The following is a 21,848-nucleotide window of genomic DNA, read 5'->3' on the forward strand; positions in this document are numbered from 1 at the left end:
ATATGTGAAAAGCATACCAAAGGAACCTCGTGAGGTACAGAAATGATGAAGGAAACAACACCGACACAACAACGGAAACAAAACGGTACAGAGGGACTTTATTCAAAAATGGCAACTAGCACTGGCTGTCATGATACAGATGCATCACTGCCAAAGATGGAACAAAGGGAAGAGGTGGTCCTCAGTAGGAGATATGGCCACCCCTAATGTCGATGCAGGCTTTGCACCGCCTGTCCATATTTAGAACAATGTTGTTGATAAGTTCTAACATCCTCCATTCCTCTGTCAGCATCATTTTCAGCCGGTGAACACTTTCTGGTGGGTGTGGACGTGCCGCTATGCGTCCCGTATGTGTTCGATGGGATTTAGTTCGACGGAAAAGAGCAGGCCAATCCATATGAACAATGTCCTCACTTTCCAAAAGCTTATCAAAGCTGCAGTGCGACGGGGTGTGGCGTTATCATTCATAAACACGAACGCGGGGCCAATGGCACCTTGGAACAGACGCACATGGGGAAGAATTACCTCAGTACAGTAGGTGCACTGGTTACGTACCGTATTCTAGTATCTGGGCTTGTGTATGCCCATCCAAGATAACTCCTCCCCAGACGAGAACACCTGGACCGCCATATCGATCCCTTTCAGTGATATTTGCGGGGTTATACTGTGTGCCAACCTCTCGCCAGATTAGCTGACGTCCAGAATCGCTGCTGAGACTGAATCTACTCTCATCAGTAAAGAGTACTTTAAGTAAATATTTTACCAATAAAGGCTTCTGCTCTTACCAATAAAGGCTTTTGTTCTGCAATTGCAATGTCTGTAGTCTAGGCACTTTCGAGGAGATCTGATTGAGGTGTTTAAGGCATTGAATAGATTGAGTACTCTGAGTGCTTATGGCATTCTTCCTATTGCTAAGACACACATCGGGGGACATAAATTCAAATTGAGAAAGGAATTTTGGAAGGAAGATGTGCGGAAATTCGCATCAGCTAGCGGACAGTTAATTGTTGTAACAAACCTCCTTTGGTTATTGTAGAAGAGGATATTTTGAATAAAAATCAAGGAATAACTAAAGAAACTATAGGGAGAAATGAACCAGTGATGTAGGACATCTGTTTTTTTTTTAAATATTTCTGTACAATCTTATTTTCTTGCATCATTTGTAAATGTTAATATTATACTATTTTCTTATTCTGTTGTTACTTTTAACAAATGAAAATTAAAGGCGTAATATCATAGCTGATGTGATCATATTTCTAGAAAACGGTGGCACAGAGAATAGCTCATTGACCTCTGAAATTTATTCTCAAATTTTCCTTAATTTCATTTCTTAATGCTTAATTTCATTAGGTCCAACATAGACTCACCTGCCAATAGTCATCAGACGTTCCTCTGATTGCAGAAAATTGTGCGTGACTGAGAATATTCAAACTTTTTTGACCCAAGAAAGTCATCAGCGGTCAGTATTAGTATTAGCAAAATCGTGCGAGTAACTCGAGGCTTTTGCTGCTCTAATAAAATCATTTTATTAATAAATAATAACTAAATAATAAAATAAAATGAACTGCTTCTGCCTCACCGCATAGGTGCCTCTCCAACTGAGTTGAATTTTTCAAGCTGTCAGTTGCAACCAGCCATGGAGGAAAATTATTCCAGTATTTAACAGCTCTCTTTCTCTAGATAAAAGGAAAACTTTGTGAAATCCATAATCGAGCTCCCCATAATTTGAATTTAATCTCCCCCACCATCCAGTTCTTGAATGATTTAGCACCTTGTTCTTGTACCTCCTAGTTTTCAGAAAGATAAAACCTGGAATCCTTGTCCAACTTTTCCAGCCATTTTGAATAAAGAACTCCATAAAAATTCTTTTTGTCTTGAAGGGGAATTCGAAACCATATCTTTTCCGTGCGTGAGAACTGCAATCATTTTTAACTTATATTGGGCTACTTGGTAGCGGTTTTTGCTAATATTTCATAAAACTGTGAAAAGTTAATGCTCTATTTTTGTAGCGACTCTGCCACCTTAGAATCAGAGTTGTAAGATGTTTTAGTATTCGGCACTGAGTATTGAAATACTCTGTGGCACATAGTAGTAACATACTTCTCTGTGTATATTATTTTGTGTTAGCTACTGTGTGTTTATTGATACATCATGTCCGAAAGAAAAGTGTTGAACGTGAGTTGATCATTGTCATTTTTATTGATGTTAAGTTGTTAAATGTAGTTTTAGAAACCTTAAAATTGTTAAAGGGAGATAATATTAAATAATATCTCACTTCACAATATTTATTATGAAGTGAGAGTATCTGGAATTGTGCATGGATTCTTTTTTGTTTTCGCTATTCTCCAGAACATGGTGCACCTTCTGCCTGCCATGGTCTTGGGGTGTTTATCCCCCCCTTCCCGCTGTTTTAAAATAGGAAAACGAGTTCCCGATTTTAAAACAGCGGCAAGGGTGGGATAAACACCCTAACTAACGCTAAACATAGCAGGTTAGGCACATGATTCGTAAATAGCCTTTCTCTCCAACCGCTAAGCTGACCCCACAGCTGATGTAATCGTGTATTTCAGAGGGCAAGCGAATTGATGGGGGGGGGGGATGAAACGCCTGTCTTAGAATTTACTGAAGGATATGGAGGTCAAATAGTTGCAAGCTCTTAATAATCGTTTCAGTTTTCTTTTGTGGAATGTTATTTTAAATCAGAGATGGATGGTGCACTTGTTAAACACAAATCTTTCATAGAAATATTTGACAGATCAATGGATGATCCAAGAGAATGCAATCGTTTCCCTTTACCTCCTGCCTCTGAGTAATTTGGAATATATATACTGTATTTTGTGATTTTGTAACTGCCCTTGTATGTATATTATATAAAAGCTATTAAGAAGCCGAGATAAGTTCAAGCTTAGTTTTCAGTTAATATCAGTAATCATTGTTTTAACCCCCCCCCCCCCCGAGAAGTATAGACCCATCGCAGTGACAGATGGAACCCATACTGATGTTGATGAAATTTAGGAATTGTTGCGTATTTATAAAGTAAGAATAAATAATAATTTAAATGCACTATTTTGTAGTATTGTAGTTACATTCAGAATTTTAATTTTTCATGTTGCTGTTGGCAATAGTAGAAAGTTTATTTTGATCTGACCCTGGCAGTAAAATCTTGATAAGGATCATTTGATTATCATGGTTTTATGTTACTTAATGTTTATAGAAAGACCTGGCTGTTTATAGTTTCATTTTTTATGATTCATTTACTTAGTTTTTATGTAAATACAACTAACATGGTTACAGATGTGGTTATTGCAGGTATTATAGATAGTGAATGATAATTTTGATATTAGCAATTTGAGAACTTTGTTTGGTGACATGCATGGCACATGTGCTGCAGCTGACCCCCAGCAGCAGCTCTAAACCCATGGTGGGGACCAAATGGGAAATAAAAAAAATGGACAAGTTACATAAATAATGTAGTAGTGCCCAAGTGCAGTCATAATTATGAGAGCATCCTTGGACTCAGGGGGAGGTCCCCACGGACTGGAGATGTGCAAATGTATCCCCAATTCACAAAGGAGGATCGAAGGGTGACATGAGTAATTACAGACCAGTTAGTTTAACTTCTGTTCCAGGTAAAATAATGGAGTCACTGGTTAAAGATGCATTGCAGGATCATCTAGGCAAGACTGCAGCAATAATTCAGATACAACATGGGTTTGTTAAGGGAAAGTTTTGTCTGACAAATTTGATAGGATATTATGATGTGGTTACAAAGGAACTGGATGCAAAAAATAATTTTGATATCATATATTTGGATTTCAGGAAAGCTTTTGACACTGTTGCGCATGAAAGACTATTGTACAAATTGGAGCAGAATGGTATTAAGGGTAAGCTGCTACAATGGATAAAAGGATGATTGAGTTGAAGAAGACAGAGGGTGGTAATCAATGGGTGCTGCTCTTCGTGGACTAATGTTATTAGTGGAGTCCCACAGGGTTCGGTGTTGGGTCCACTGTTGTTTTGTATATTTATCAATGATATTGATGAAGGTATATCAGGCTTAGTGTTGAAGTTTGCAGATGATACAAAGGTTGGCAGGGTTGTTAATGACAGTAATGGCAGTGTGCTACTGCAACAGGATCTTGAAAATTTGGGCAGATGGGCTAAGAAGTGGTAACCGAAGTTTAACCTTGACAAATGCAAAGTACTGCATATGGGTAAAATGAAAAAGTTTTCTGGGCAATGCAGACAGGCTGCCAGGCCAGGTCATGGGGTTTTGTCAATAATATATAGGAATTTTGCTAGCAGGGAAAAGGAGGAGATTGTCCCTCTGTCAGGCCACGTCTTAAGTACTGTGTACAGGTCTGGAGGCTTCATTTTAGGAAGGATGTAAATTTCTTGACCGTGTACAGAGAAGGGCAACAAGATTGGTGAGGGGAATGAAGGGATCCTCTTACCAAGAGAGGCTTAAGTTCTGCAAATTGCAGTGGCTGGACACTAGGCACCTGCGTGGTGATCTGATTGAAGGCCTCGAATGGGTTGAGTACGCTGAATTCTGATGGCATTCTTCCACTTGTTCAGATTACGAACCTAAGGGAGCATAAATTCAAATTAAGAAAAGACAGATGTAGAATAGATGTGTGGAAATTTGACTTTAGCCAGAAGGTGATTAATTGCTGGAACAAACTTCCATCTGTTGTTGTGGAAGCTGATAAGTTAAATAAATTTAAGGAGGAACTGGACAGGCATTTGGAGGGAATGGTGGGGGTTTTTTTTTTTTTGGCTGATGCTGCATAAGCTCATACGCTTGCTTTCTTACATCACATGCCACTACTACTACACTACTATTACTAATACTACATAAATAACAAAGCAAAATTTGTCTTTTTGCAGTGCGATGGAACACAACAATCTACATGACGCGCTAAAACAAACTAAACATTTGGTCTCTCTCTCTCTTTTTTTTCTTTAGCGGAAGGTGTGAAGACAGCGGGGGTTGCAAGATAATAGGTACATTAATCTCCCAATGACGACTTATAACGTCACTTCTTGTCACTTATTTACGACTTGCAAAATATCTGTTTATACCTATCTAGTTATTACTTGAATTTTTCGGATTTCTGGTTGGGTTTTTTTTTTTTTTTTTTCAATTTGATGTCCAGAAATGTCTCAGTTGATCTGATTCCTGTAAATCGAGAGTCTGCTGTATATGAAATAACAGCAGTAATTAGATGTACAACATAATGGAGGGACAAATTGGGGGTTTATGGAATCACTTCCACTGCACATGCTTAACTATAATAAGGCAAAAAATTGATGACATAAGCAGAAGTACTGATTACGATTAACATTTTTTCTATGTACAGTATTAATATAGATCTGATTGGAACTTTATAAAAAGTGATACCATTATCCATGATTATAATAAATATAAAAAGTGTACACTGTATTGTAATAAAAATAAAACCCAAGTCAGAGTGGTGGAAATTTCTGAGTTAGAGAATTTTTTTGTTCATCTTTCAAGGTCATTGTAATGAATATAAAATAGCATTAGATTTATGAGAAATTGGCTAGTACCTACCACATGGTCATAAAAACATTCTAGGATTAAAAAGAGGATCTCTTTAAAGAGCTTCAACTCTGTTAGTATTCATATTAATAGCAGAAAATGCTGCAAGGAAGCAAGCTTATACAGCAGTAGCTACAAAAAAAAACTACTCACTTCATCTGTTCATTCTAATAATTTGTCTAAGGGCTATACTAGACGAGTGCTTGAAGCGCAGCATCGGCGATAGCTTCCAATGCCCAGTTTTACAGGAAGCAAGAGGATAAGGGCATGCAAACTAGGCGGACACTTCGAACACTGCGTAGGATAACAGAAGCTGGCGTAATACGCCTGCGAACGCATTTGGACGCGTTACAAGAGTGTATGCCTTGGCATTTGCATAGCATGTGGAGACATTCTCCTCATGCTAAGGCCAATCACCCCATGCACAGGGGTGATTGGCCTTAATTGGTTTGATTATTATACTTTGGGGAAGACTATGTGTGACACAGAGGACTTTATTTGTGAGGTGGAAAGGAGGCCTCCCTTGTACAACATTTCATTAAAAGGCTACTCCAACAAAGAAATAAAAGTAAAGTGTTGTATTGAAATTGGAAAATATATATTTCCAAACTGGTATGAACTATGCAATGATGAGAAGAATCAGAAAGCTGAGTTCTGAACCTGATATTAATTATAAATATTACTTCTATTTTAGTACTGTTTCATTAGTTAACGAAATAGAAGTTTGTTCATTTGCAGAGACAATTTATTGGCAGATTCTGGGTTATCTGTCTATTGAATCACGAATGTACATTAAGTTAATAAAGAACCTTATTATTATTAAATAAGATGAAAACAGTAATCGGAAAACTGCTGAAGTTTTCCATGTATTACTAATGTCGGTGTTAACAAATGATAATGAGGTCTGTCTTCTTCCAAAACAAATTTTGAAAAAATTTCATTTAAACCATAAGTTCGGTGTCTTTCTTTTTTGAAAAGTATTGTGAAAGCAATGAAAGCACGCAATAAGCCGCAAAGTACAGAGTCGTTGCCAGCGGGATACAGAAAAAAAAATATATATATAATAATAAAATAATGCACGCAACTGTTTCTTGGCATAAAAAACATGACTGAAAGAAATGCAACAGATTGTTTTTGAAAAATGAAAAGATTGTTCTTTCTTTCTTCAATGTGAATTGCATCTGCTAACTAAAAATCAAGGAAATTCATCTATTGGAAGCAGGAAAAACTGGTGTAAAATGGATAACACTGCAATGTGCATTTGATAAAAAAAAAAAAAGTTTTCTTTATTGTAATTGTTTTTAAGGATCAATATCGGTACAGCACCTTTTCTGGATGTATATTTGATCTTCTAACGAAATTTCAAGAAAATATTTCTATTGATAGCTGCATTACAAACTTCAAAAACTGGTGTCTTTTCACGAACATTCGTAAAATCAAACGACCCTAATCCTTTATTGCACGAAAAGTATGCCATTACAGTGTGGGTAGTGGAGAATGTTTTCTGCTTCAAAAGAATGGAAAGTATTCATCAATATTCCAGCCGGAAATAATGTCGAGCGGTGGAAAGACAGGAACATAGGTGTTTTATTCTGAGAAGTCCCGTGCAGTAAAATCAAACAGAGTTGCCCTTTGTGTTACCGAAAATAATTCTGTAAGACACAGTCTTACAAATACCTTAATCTCTTAATAAGAATTTTACAAACAAAGAAAACAACATTTCAGAAATATTTCAATTTGTGGGAGTTAACCTGTTGGTACAGCACATTATTATTATTATTATCATTAGCCACATGGTGCAAGGAAACCTGAGGCTTATACTGTACCAGCCAAAAAAAAATTTTCTGAATTACCCTGAGAGAGAGAGAGAGAGAGAGAGAGAGAATGAGAATAAGAAAGATGACATAAGAGAGAGAGAGAATGAGAACAAGAAAGATGACATAAGCAGATATCCAGCTCAGGATCATGGGTGTGCCAAGCCCATACTCATCAGATGTGAGCTCCTGGGGTTATAAAGCATAGATGCAAATATCGGTATTGATTTCTGCATCACGGGATCAAATTTTGCATTTTTTTTCACTAATTAACATTAGAAGTTCATCAAAACTTTGTATCGATGTTCTGTAAAATAAAAATTCTAACATAATATAAAAACCTATTTGAATTTCTGGATGAATCTACCATCGTCATTTTCTCTTTCTACTTGAAATCAACAGTATTTAAATACACAATACATCCAACTTGAACAACATCCATCTTGAAACTAGGAATAGAAAAAGTGAGTCGCTGGTGATATCCAGTTAAGTGTGAGAAGTGCCCCGTCTAGTTTGAAATGATCTGATGTTAGGAGCTCTACGTGTAGGTTGCTATTTTGGAGGCGTTGACGACACCGGCTTACGCTCATGCTTTAGCATTAACATTAGTAGAGGCATATGATGCAAGAAAGCAAGCTTATGCAGCATTAGCCAGAAAAAAAAAAAAAACTTCCACTTCACCCCTCTGTTTGTTCGAAATACCTGTTCAGCTGAGCCTTAAATTTATTTAGGCTATCAACTTCCACAACAAGGGATGGAAGTCTGTTCCACCAGCCAACTACCCGCTGGCTAAAGGTAAATTTCCGGACATCTATCCTACATCTATCTTTACTCAATTTGAATTTATGTCCTCTCAGGTGATTATTCTGAGGAAGAGGCAGAATCCCATCAGCATTGAGCATGCTCAAACCATTCAAGGCTTTATACACCTCTATGAGATCATCTCGCTGGTGCCTAGTCTCCAGACACTGTAATTTGCAAAACTTAAGTCTTTCTTCGTAAGAGCAACCCTTTGTTCCATTCACTAACCTTGTTGCCCTTCTCTGTACTCATTCCAACAGCTCTACATCCTTCTTGAAATGGGGCCTCCAGACCTGTATACGGTACTCAAGGTGTGGCCTGACCATTGCCTTATACAAGGGAATAATCACTCCTTATCCCTGCTAGAAAAATTCCTGTATATCATTGATAAGACACCATGAGCTACTCTTGCCACCTGTCTGCACTGCTCAGAGAACTTTTTATCTGCCTGCACAATTACCCCAGGTCTCTTTCATTCTCTACCACTGTCAGTGTAGTACCACAGAGTTGATACGTTGCTCTGGGGTTGCTGTTTCCCATATGTAGTACTTTACATTTGTCAATGTTAAACTTCATTTGCCACCTCTCAGCCCATCTGCTCAACCTTTCTAGATCCTGTTGCAACAGCATAGCGTCAGTAGTGTCCCTAACAACCCTGCCAATTTTGTATCATCTGCAAACTTGGACATTAAGCTTGATATACCATCATCAATATTATTTATAAATACAGAACAATAATGGACCCAACACTGAACCCTGAGGGACTCCACTAATAACATTAGTCCACTATGAGCAGTATCCACTTTAAACACTTGTCTAGTATAGCCCTAATGCTTCCTTAAATTTATTTAAACTATCCACTTCTACAATGTCAGGTGAATGTTTATTCCACCTATCAGTTATTCTCTGATTGAAAGCAAATTTTTGCACATTATCCTGCAGTGACTTTTTCAGTTTATGTTCCCTTGTGTGTGTGTTTTATCTGCGCGAGAGTAAGGATCACATCAGCATTTAGTTTACTCAACTGATTTGAAGTACTAAATGCTCTAGTCGGGTCTCCTGGTTTCCACGCACTGCAGTTTGAAGAAGTGAAGTCTTTCTTGGTAAGAATACCCTTTTATCCTTGACTGATTTTGTTGTGATTCTCTGTACTTGATCCACCAGTCCCACACATTTTTCTTAAAATGAATCGTCCAGATCTGTAATCATTACTCAAGATGAGGCTTAGTCTAAGGCAGCATTTCCCAATCGGTGGTTCGCGAACTCACAGGGGTTTGTGAAAGTGTTCCAGGGGGTTCGCACTGAAAATTCTGTAATGGTCTGCTTAGATTTACATAGGTATATTATTGTAAATGACAAAATATAACTAATAATAAACAATAAAGTAAAATAAAATTAATGAATTGTCAAGGAAAGAAACCACATCTCACACAATTCCTTATAATTACTTTACTATCTTACAGTATATCGTGTTAAATAAATATCTAAAATTATTTCTTGACTAAATGTCTAAGAGTATGAAAAAGGTTGTTTATACATGGGTACTGCACTTCCATCATTTCTACTACCAGGTAGTATGCATGCGTCGGTTGATTACATCTCATATTATGAATACCTTCACGAGTTGCTGAGGTATTGTACTACTGTGAATAAGTAACGCTTCACCAGGGAAGAAGACTAATGTCATTCTCAGCGGATACCACTACCCAGACGGCACCGTTTTGAAGCTTGTTGGCATACTCATCGGTGAGTGAGCAGGTACCCTGTTGTTGCAATAGTGACAACCCAATTACGAAGTATATAACTCCACGATATGAGAGATGCTTGATGGTGTGCATGGTTTAATCTAAATATATTTCTTGACTAAATTTCTAAAAGTATCAATAGGGTTGTTTATGCATGGGTAATGCGAGATATAATCAAATGATGCATGCATAATACCTAGGTAGTAGAAATGATGGAAGTGCATTACCCATGTATAAACAACCTTTTTCATACTTTTAGAAATTTAGTCAAGAAATAGTTTTAGATTAAACCCTACACACCATCAAGCATCTCTCATATTGTGGAGTTATACTTCATAACTGGGTTGTCACTATTGCAACACCAGGGTGCCTGCCCACCCACCGAAGAGGAGCCAATCAGATAGAAAACGGTGCCGTTTTGATCTTCCCTAATGGGGAAGCGTTGCATCCCCATTAGGGAAGATCGAAAGCCTTTGAAGTTAAACTCAATGCAACAAGGCATCATAGGTTTAAGAGTATAAATAATCTATATAATATTAGTGTGAATACACCATAGATCACTCTTAAAGGCAAAAAACTACATTTGTAGTGTGACACTCAACTCATACTCTCTCATATTGTATGATTATCTTCACAACTAGATTGTCATATCTGCAATACCAGGGTACCTGCCCACCCACCGATGAAAGGCCAACAAGCCTTGAAATGGTCACCAGGGGGAGCCTGATATTCACAGAGTTTCTGAGAATAGGTAACAACAGTCTTCTGTACTGGGGAAGCGTTGCCTATTCAAGGAATTTGAGTTTTTGAGTGGTGTGAGTTGAAGAAATTGCTGTCCATTTTCATTCTTCTACACTGTTTCTTTTCTTCTTCCACTTCTACTCTGTAACTTCCCCTCTACTTTTTGCTTTTCTTAGTCTAACAGGGACAAGTGGATAGTAAAGTTATTATGCCACACGTATATCAACAAGCCTTGAAACGGTGCCGTTTGGGTGGTGGTGGTACCCACTGAGAAAAAGTAACAATAGTCTTTTCTTTTAGTGAAGCGTTACTTATTTGAGGTTGTGCAACACGTGGCAACTCGTGAAGGAGGAGCACAATATGAGATACAGATAAATATGAGATACTTTTACACTACAAACGTAGTTTTTTGCCTTTAAGAGTGATCTATGGTGTATTCACACCAATATTATATAGATTATTTATACTCTTAAGCCTTGTTGCATTGAGTTTAACTTATAATACTTAATAATAATTTTTATTATTATGCAATGTCACTTATAAATATGTAGTACTGGAAATATTTTATAATAAAAATTCAGAAATATACAATTTCAGAGAATTTAGGCTTAGTGGTTCGCATTAAAAATATTGTGTTGAAAGGGGTTCGCGAGTCAAAAAGTTGGGAACCACTGGTCTAAGGTTATTACCCCATTGACCTTTATGCAATGAAGTAATCATCTCCTTGTCCCTGCTGGCAAAATTTCTGTATATATCAATGACAGAATACTATGAGATGCCCTAGCAGTCTGTCTGCATTGCTCGGAGAACATAATTTTGGACTGTTCAATTATCTCTAGATTTCTTTCATTCTCCACCAATCTTGGGTATGGTACGACTCATTTGTATATTACTCTGTGATCACTGTTGCCCTTATGTAATAGTTTGCATTTAACAGTGTTAAATCTCAATTGATACTTCTTAGCCCAATTTTTCCTAGGTCTTGTTGCAATAGCATTCCCTGATTCACGTCATTAACTACTCTACTGACCTTTATGTCATGTGATAACTTAGACAGTAAGATTGGTGTGTGTTTATCAATATTGTTAGTAAATATTGAAATCATTATGGGACCCAGCACTGAACCCAAAGAGACTCTACTAATAACATTAGTCTAAGAAGAGCAGTGCCCATTTATAACCATTTTCTGTCTTATACTACTTGACCACCCTTTTATCCATAGCAAGTAACTTGCCCTCACTGTCACACCACTCCAATTTTTACACCTGTCTCTTGTACAGAAGTGTCAAAAGCTTTACTGAAATTTAAGCATATGGTGGCTGAAATATTTTTTGCCATAATAGTTAACCATGTCATAATAGTTAATCAGATTTGTCAGACAGACCTACCCCCTAATGCTTTCCTATCAAGTTTATAGGTCTGTAATTACTCACTTTTCTCTTTGATCCCACTTTGTGATTAGGAGGAACATTGAACATCTCCAGTCTATAGGGACTGTTCCTGAATCCAGGGATGCTCTCATAATTTTGACCAAAAGTTTGCTTACCTCTCTTGCTGCTTCTTTTAATAGATAGATTTCATCAGTCCCAGGTATCTTATTTAATTAGAGCTTCATCAGTTTTTTTCACTTTCTTTTCACTTATCACACAATCATTTTGCCTCCATTTGTAACTTGGTGTACTGTTATTCCTAAAAAAAATTTCATGACGGAATTTAGATGCAAGATACATAGTTCGTTAGCAGACCGAACTAGATCACCAACAGTTATACCAGTCATATCTGATGGGCCAATGTGGAATGAGTGTGAGGGAACATTTAGATGAATATGGAGCACTGGAAGCTATCAGATGTCAACACTAGGGATATCAGAAACATGATGCTTCTCAAACATAAGGGATGCAGAATTTGAATATGGTGAGCACAATGTATGAATATATTGAATATGGTGAGCACAGTGTGTGAATATGTTGAATATGGTGAGCATTATGTGTGCTCACCATACAAATTTGTATCTCTTATGTCCGAGTAGTATCATATTTCTAATATCTCTACATTATCCACATCTGATGGCTTCCAGTACTTCAAATTCATCTAACCATTCCCCTGCACCCATTCCACATCTTTGGCACTTGTGCTAGGATGTCCGTACCCTTTTTTGTGATTGACATTTTCATAAGCTTTCAATGCCATCCGTGAATGCTAGTACAAGATGGTGGTTGATGTCTGTACTTTGTTCAAAAATTTCTTTCAGTTTAATAAATGTCAAAATTTGTCTTGATGAACCATGCCACACATTGAGCCTTCTTTTGAGAAGACACCATTTTCGTTTACACTACTCTTGTGTGACAGAAGGACCACCTATAATCACCTGTAATATGGTAAAAAAACTTTGAGTTGTTCTATCAATGGCTGTAAATTGTTTTTTAAAAAACTTGTTTTTCTTTTTGTAATGAATTTATGAATTTGGCCAGGTCTTTTTGGGACACCCTGTTTATTCCCTCCTAACATGCCACTCAGATTTGCAGACTTTCAAATTCAATCCTAACTTTTTCTCCACATTACCCTATACCTACTAACTAGACCCTCAGATTTATTCTTAATATCATTAGTACTAACATGTATGACACTATCACATTTTGTGTCTCTTAATGTATGAAAACATCTCTACAACATCATTAACTTTTGCCCCTTTTAAACATACCCAAGTGCTATCCTACTTATCTTTTTTTAACACAAATTACACATTGCACAATATATTTCCTATTTTCCTGACAATTTTTTTCCAGCTAAAGAACCTATTAAAAGAGATAATATTCTGGTGAAGCAGAAGATATGAGAAATGCAATCAAGGACTTTCAGTTAAGGATTGTGAACAAGTTTTTTTTTTGTAGTTATATAACCAACAGAAAAATAAACCATAAATAATCCATGGTCATTATTATGAAACCATTGACAAGTAATTATGAATAAATATTATATTTGTTTAGATAAAAATTGAAACCATTGAACTTTTTTTTTCTTTTACCTTGTTTGTATATGTGTGTATATATATAAATTTTTATTTATTTATTGAAATTTAGAAATATTATCCTCCTGACTTTGATCCATCTAAAATCCCACGGCTAAGACTTCCAAAAGATAGACAGTACACTGTTCGTTTGATGGCACCATGTAACATGAGGTAAATCATTTTGCATATAAATTTTTTGAACATATTTTTTAAATTACCCTATATATCATAATGCAGTGTTTTTAAATAATTTAACACTGGATATTTCATCAGATAAGTATTTGAGGGTTAATTCCAGTCACAGACCAGAGAAATTAGTGTGTCTGTTTTGAGCTGTAGTTAGCTACTTTCAGGCTGAGACATAGGGTTGTTTTTCCTTCTATTGTAGATGAAAACCAGCTTAATATATATGTAATAATAGACATGATATTCTGATGCCATATCTTCAGGATACCCTGTTCTGATGCTTCTTATTTGCTTTTATTAATATAAATAAAAATAAATAAATTTTCTGTTTATACTTCGGGATGACCACACAGTCAGAAGAGTTCACAAGGTAGAGAGAGAATACAAGAAACAGCACCGTATTCAGCAGTCACTGGTTTGAATCCAGGTCACTCAAGGCATGTGTAGTCGTGCACCCGTACGCCTGACCCGGTGCACCTGACTCGGCTACGGCGGCCTCTAAAGTGTACCAATTCACAAATATTGATTAAACCTCTAGCATTCGTTTCTCCCTTTTGAACACTAATGCTCACATGATGGTTATACTTTTTTTTTTTTTTGAACATAAAATGTAATATTTAGCATTTTGTCCTATTGGCCATCCTGTTGTATTTTAAAAACCAGAAATTGAAAAACAAAAATTTAACCTTTCGACTGGGTGTGTAAGACATACTGCACCAACCAACACAGACAAACTTGTGTGGATTCAGTGAAAATTATCATTCATCAAGAATGGTAAAAATTTCCTATTGGCATCATTAAATATTTTTCATTGGAGAAGTATATCCTTAAATTTTTTTTAAGGTTCTATTTTGGAGTAAAAATTTAGGTTTAATAAAATAGTGTTAATTTTCCATAGAGCTCTCAGTTGGGAAAAAAAGTAAAAACTACTTAAAGGTAGTTAAATGAAATGATTTTTTGTAACAAGACTTGTCTCTAAAGAGTATTTTTATCTGATATAGTGTCAGAATTAAGAATAAACTTTTAAAATTTCCCATTTTCAACTATTCCTTGTTATTTATCCTAAATTCCTGATTGGTGGCTTCTGTATACCTGTAACTTAAAAAATTGTAACTAACTATTGTAGTTTAAAAATGTTGCCTGCTTGAAGGCACAATTTTTGTTAAATACATGTATTTATTAGAATTTATTCAGTGTGAATATTGGTATTCTTCAAGTATGGATATGCAATTTTTGATCTGAATTATTAATTACTTAATTGGAACAGTGTAGTGATAAAAACAATTATTTGCAGGTTTGATTTTTCCTGAATCACTATTGTGAGATTTGGCTGTTAAGATAGTTGAGAAACAATTTTTTTGGGTAACAAGATTGATGTTATTAAAGATATTATTTGTTCATACCAAATTCTGTGTCAGATTTAAGAATAAAATTTTAAATCTTTAAATGCCTTTTTTGCTGAAGAAAAACTAGCACACTTGCTCTTGAATTTTAATGTGACACAGCTACTAGATGGTTAAATTGGAAAGTATCATTAAAAAAATTTATTCCATTTCTCATTGCTTGAAATTTATTTAGTTCCTTATTATTTTTTTATATCTTAAAAAAAAAAAAAAAAAAATCTGTTGCTTTCTGAGTGTTTTACCCTACAGATGAGCCATGCAATTTGTAGAAAAAGATACACACATGGGTCATTTTTGCAAATTATTAGGTACTTTTTTAATTTTATTTATTAAAACCCCAAACACAAGAGGTAGTTCATGGGTTGATGGTTGAGAAGATGAAAGAAGATATTTGTTGACATTAGACTTGAACTTCTGTGGATTGTAATTTTCAGGAATATGTAAGAAGGAAGGTTGTTCTAGAAAAGAGAAGTTGAATGATTAAATGAGGAAGAAGAAAAGTTGGTTCTGCGAGTTTGTAGTTGGACAGTAAATGAATGTTGATTGGTTGCGGCACGTGTTCAGGCTGCTTTGAAAGAGAGAGAGCAGGAATTATAGAAGCCAGTTTGGAAGAACAGTGCTAATGGAAGTATTTTGAATGGAATCAAAAAGCCTGAGAGAGGTTTTGGGGGCACTGCCACAAATGTGGGAACAATATTCCATGGTAGGGCGGATTTGCAATTTGTACAGAATGAACAGCTGTTTAGAAGAAAAGTAATGCCGAGAGTAAAAGAGAAACCCATATTTTTAGATGCAGAGGAAGTAATATTTGTAAGGTGCTTATGCTAAGAGAGAGTAGAAGTCAGGGTAATCCCAATAGAGATATATAATCTTGCCAAGAAATTGGAGTGTCATCGAAGATAAGCATAGGAGCAGAAGAATCCTTTTTGTGAGATATATGACAGAACTGCATTTTAGAAAGATTGAAATCAACTAAGTTATCTTTGCCCTGTTGGGGAATTACCTGAGATCAGCATTTAAGGAATTATAATGGATATTCTAGAAGTTGAAGCTGTTTGAGCAGGGCAAGGTTTCTCAAACTGGAAGGTGGAATGCAACATGCTATCATCAGAAAAACTATGGATAGGATTTCCAGTCAATGGAAGAAGGTCATTAATATACAAGAGGAAAAACAGTATAAGAAAGAACTGAACCTTCATGAACACCAGCATTAGTCAAGAAGTTAGAAGACAGATAGCCATATACCATCACTTGTAGTGAGTGATCAGAGAGGAAACTGGATACTCAATTAAAAAAACAGTTGGCAAACCATAAGATGTAAGCTTATTTAGAAGCAGTTGAAACTCAAGCAGTTGCTCTTGCCATTTCAAAAGCCTTTGAAATGGCAAGAGCAACTGCTTGAGTTTCAGACTGTAAGTGGCCAGAATATCACCAGTATCCACTGGTGATATTCTGGCTTATGTTGGATTCCAAAACTGATGGAATCCATACTGGCCATCGTTTATCAGATGGAAGGTTTCTAGATTTTTATTATTTTTTTTTATGTGAACCCCAAACACGAGAGGTATTAGAACCTATAGTACTTAGTACCATGCTTGTGTTGGAGTTTGAGAAGACGAAAGAAGATATTTGTTGACATTGGACTTGAACTTCCGTAGATTGTAATTTTCAGGAAATACGTATGAAGGAAGGTTGTTCCAGAAAACAGCAGTTCAATGAATAAATGAGGAAGATGAAAAGTTGGTTCTGTGGGTTTGAAGTTGGACAGTAAATGGATGTTGGCTGGTGGCGGCACATGTTCGGACTGTTTTGAAAGAGAGAGAGAGAGTGGGAATTATAGAAGCCAATTCAGAAGAACAGTGCCCATGGAAGTATCTGTAGAAGAGGCATGCAGCAGAAACAGTACTTCTATGAGAAAGCGAGTGGAGAGACTCTGTTAGAGATGAATCATTAATTAACCTAACTGCCCTCTTCTGAATGGAATCAAGAAGCCTGAGAGAGGTTTTGGTGGCACCACCCCAGATGTGGGAACAATATTCCATGGCAGGACGGATTTGTGATTTATTCAGAGTGAGCAGCTGTTTGGAAGAAAAGTAACGCCGAGAGTGAAAGAGAAAACCAAGTTTTTTAGAAGCAGAGGAAGCAATATTTGTAACGTGCTTGTGCCAAGAGAGATTAGAAGTCAGGGTAATCCCCAAAAGAGATATATCATTTTGCCTAGAAATCGGAGTATCACTAAAGATAAGCATAGGAGCAGAAGAATCCTTTTTGCGAGATATGACAAGACTGAGTTTTAGAAGGGTTGAAATCAACTAAGTTGTCTTTGCCCCACTGGAGAATTACCTGAAGATCGGCATTTAAGGAATTGGTAGCAGATTTTCGAGAAGTTGAAGCTGATTGAGCAGGACAAGGTTTCTCAAAATGGAAAGTTGAATGCAATGTGCTATCATCGGCAAAACTATGGATAGGATTTCCAGTCAATGGAAGAGGGTCATTAATATACAAGAGGAAAAGAGTGGGGAAAGAACTGAACCTTGGGGGACACCGGCATTAGTGGAGAAGTTAGAAGACAGAGAGCCATCTACCATCACCCTCAGTGAGCGATCAGAGAGAAAACTGGATAACCAATTACTAAAAACAGTTGGCAAACCATAAGATGGAAGCTTGTTTAGAAGATCTTTATGCCAAACATGATCAAAAGCCTTTGAGATGTCAAGAGCAACTACTTGTGTTTCACCAAACCTTTCCATTGAATTAGTCCATAAATGGGTAACATAAGCCAGAATATCACCAGTGGATCGACACTGGGTGAATCCATCTGGCGATCGTTGATCAGACGGAAGGTTTCTAGGTAGTTTAAGAGTTGGTGGTTAATTGATTTCTCCATTACTTTAGAAAGAGTAGAAGTAATTGCAATGGGATGATAATTGGATGGGAGGGATTTGTCACCCTTTTTAGGAACTGGCTAGATATGAGCAAATTTCCAAGTAGAAGGAAAAACACCTTTGGAATAAGAAAGTGAAAAAAGGCAGCAAAGAATAGGAGTAAGTTCAGGAGCACAGGTTTTGAGAACAAGTGGAGAAATACCATCAGGACCTGGAGCTTTCTTAGCATCAAGATTCATCAAAATTCTTCTGATATCCTTTTGATGGAAGCCCACAGGAGGCATTGAATGGAGCGTGTTGGGGAATGGTGGGAGGTGTTTTACCAAGATCATTAATACATGAGAATGAAGAAAAATGGGATGCTAGCAGATCAGCTTTATCCTTGGCTGAAGTGACACCAGAACCATCTGGTTTGGGAAGAGATGGGCAAAAGTTGCGGCCAATGGCTTTGGCAAGAGACCAGAATGCTCGGCTACCATTAGGGCAAGAAGCAAGTTTTCTACTCTTAGCCTGTTCAAACTCTAGGTTGGACTGATTAATAACTGCTTTACATTTGTTGCGAGCTTTGGTGTAGGCAGAAAATGAAACTGAAGAATTACAAACAAGCCAGTTACGATATGCAACATTCTTCTCTTGAACAGCCTTAGCACATTTATTGGAAAACCAAGGTTTAGATAAAGGACGAGATTTTAAAGTGGAGTGTGGGATAAAGGATTCCATTCCTGCAAGAATAATTTCACTGACACAATCTGAGCAAATGTTGACATCAGGAGTTTTGAAACAGTAATCCGACCAAGGAAAAGAAGAAAAGAAGTCTCGCAGGTCATCCCATTTTGCATTCTTGTCGTGCCAAACAACACGAGGTTGGGAATAGCCATGAGATAAAGGTTCCATTGGAGAAGAGACAATCACCAAGTTGTGATCTGAAGTGCCTAAAGGACCTCTCACTTCGACCGTGTACTTAGAAGGGTTGTTTGTGAGAAAAAGATCAAGCGTATTGGCTGTACGATTAGGATTGTCCGGTATTCTTGTAGGTAAATGAACAATCTGTGCTAGGTTATGAGTAATTGCAAAAGCCTCAGCATCTGGACCTGCTGGGTCGGTGTGACTAGAAAACGGAAGCCAGCTGGAGTTGCGAACATTAAAATCACAAAGGAAAATTACCTCACTGTTAGGAAAGTTGGACTGGAGAAAGTCAAGTTGCAAAGAGAGGAAGTCAAAGAGCTCCAAGTGATTAGTGGAGTTGGGAGAATGGTAGAGACAACAGATGAATTTGACACAATGAGGTAGAGAGATTTTAAGCCAGAGAAGATCATAGAGAGGAGATTCCAAATTGCTAAGTCTCTGACAGGGAATATCAGAACGGACATATGCACAAGTACCACCTTTGAGGCGAAAGGAATCATACAGCGAATAATTTGGGCATCTGAGATGAGCAGTAGTTGAATCAACCGATAACTGAGATTCTGTCAGAAAAAGTACATGGGGTTTGGCAGACTGCAAGTGGAAATGGACATCGTTGAGATTAGAATTGAGACCACGTATATTTGTGAAATGAATTAGGAAGTGCTTGGGAGGTTTAGATCTTTTTGCAGATAAGCTTGCTCTATTAGTTTGATAATTCAGATTAAACATGGGTTCCACCACTTCAAGCCTCCAATAAGCAAAGTGGTGGTATTGCACCGGTTGATGAGAGTCATCTACCACCTAGTATTGCCTGGTAACATAGAGGGGCGGCGTTCCTACATGTGGTGTGGGCGCCACACCTCGACCCCTGCTTATGTTGGTTCACACCTGGGTGGTCACCCACCATGTACTTGTGCATGGAGGTTATACCCAGGATTACTAACAGTCCCACCATCGTGAAGGTGCAAGCAGAGGATTTGGCTGTCACAGACCGTCCGGACTTCGCCGAAATTGGGTCCACTTGACTTTATTGTCACCTGAATATCAGTTCCATCAGCGTTTTAGACTCCCAGGTAGTAAGTACAGCTTGTCTGGCATATCTGAGAGAATGTCTGTGACAACCTCAAGGACCTCAAGATGGTTTGAGTTGGTGGTTAATTGATTTTTCCATTACTTTAGAAAGAGTAGAAGTAATTGCAATGGGATGATAATTGGGTGGCAGGGATTTTTCACCCTTTTTAGGAACTGGCTGAATATGAGCAAAAAATTTCCAAGCAGAAGGAAAAACACCTTTGAAATAGAGTGAAAAAAGGCAACACAGAATTGGAGTCAGCTCAGGAGCAGACAGGTTTTGAGAACAAGTGGAGAAATACCATGAAGACCTGGAGCCTAGCATCAAGAAAAATCCTTCTGACATCCTTTTGATGGAAGACCACAGGTGGCATTGAATAGAGCATACTGGGAATGGTGGGAGGTGGTTTACCAAGATCATTAATACATGAGTTGGAAGAAAAATGGGATGCTAGCAGGTCAGCTTTATCCTTGGCTGAAGAGGAAATAGAATCAAATTGGTTTTGATGGAGGTGGGAACAGATAAAAAAGAAGTTGCGGCTAATAGCTTTGGCAAGACATCAGAATGTTTGGCTACCATTTGGACAAGAAACAAGTTTTCTACTCTTAGCCTATTTGAAATCTTTTTTGGACTGATTAATAACTGCTTTACAATTGTTGCGATCTTTGGTGTAGTCAGAAAATAAAACTGAAGATTTGGAAACAAGCCAATTACGATATGCAACATACTTCTCTTGGGAACCAAGGTGTAGATAAAGGACTAGATTTTAAGGTGGAGCATTGCATAATGGATTCCATTCCTGCAAGAATAATTTCACTTACACGATCTGAGCAAACATTGACATCAGAAGTTTTGAAACAGTAATCCGACCAAGGAAAAAGAGAAATGAAATCTTGCAGATCATCCCATTCTGCATTCTTGTAATGCCAACAACACAAGGTTGGGAATGGCCATGAGAAAATAGCTCCATTGGAGAAAAGATCATTAAGAAGTTGTGATCTGACTTGCCTAGAGGACCACTCACCTCAACCTCTACTTAGAATGATTGTTTGTGAGAAAAAGATCAAGCATATTGTCTGTGTGGTTAGGACTGTCTAGTATTCTGGTTGGTAAATGAACTGGTTGTGCGAGGTCATTAGTAATTGATAAAGCCTCAGTATCTCTACTAGCTGATCTGTGTGACTAGAAAACAGAAGCCACCTAGAGTAGTAAACATTAAAATCAAGGAAAATTACCTCACTGTTAGGAAAGTTGGACTGGAGAAAGTCAAGTTTCAAAGAGAGGAAATCAGAGTCCAAGTGATTATTGATGTTGGGAGAACAATAGTGGCAACAGATGAATTTGACAGAATGTGGATATAGTGAGATTTTAAGCTAGACAAGATCAAAAAGAGGAGATTTCAAATTACTAAGTCTCTGAGAAAGAATATCAGAACGGACATATGCACAAGTACCACCTTTTTGGCGAAAGGAATCATATAGCGAATAATTTGAACAACTGAGAGGAGCAGTGGTTGAATCAACCGATAACTGAAATTCTATCAGAAAAAGTACATGGGGTTTGGCAGACTGTAAGTGGAAATGGACATTGAGATTAGAAATGAGACCATGTATATTTGTGAAATAAATGAGGAAGTGTTTGGGAGGTTTAGATATTTTTGCAGATAAATTTGCTCTATTAGTTTAGCAATTCATAGTGTATTCAGTAGTAAGAAAATGG

The 21,848-nt window shown here is 37.1% G+C and overlaps 1 protein-coding gene across 1 annotated transcript in view; it reads left to right on the forward strand.

Annotated features, from left to right (window-relative positions):
- The first annotated feature begins 2,037 nt into the window (after positions 1-2,037).
- LOC150089213 (splicing factor YJU2) overlaps positions 2,038-21,848 on the forward strand; it is a 96,934-nt gene continuing 77,123 nt past the window's right edge. Inside the window, exons 1-2 of the mRNA XM_090390377.1 lie at positions 2,038-2,175; positions 13,748-13,848. Coding sequence (XP_090246503.1) covers positions 2,152-2,175; positions 13,748-13,848 — 125 coding nt within the window. The 5' untranslated portion in view covers positions 2,038-2,151. The remainder of the gene's footprint in view (positions 2,176-13,747; positions 13,849-21,848) is intronic.

The sequence above is a fragment of the Mastigoproctus giganteus genome, chromosome 2, assembly GCF_048544385.1.
Source record: "Mastigoproctus giganteus isolate SK-2022 chromosome 2, ASM4854438v1, whole genome shotgun sequence".
Lineage (NCBI taxonomy): Eukaryota > Metazoa > Arthropoda > Arachnida > Uropygi > Thelyphonidae > Mastigoproctus > Mastigoproctus giganteus.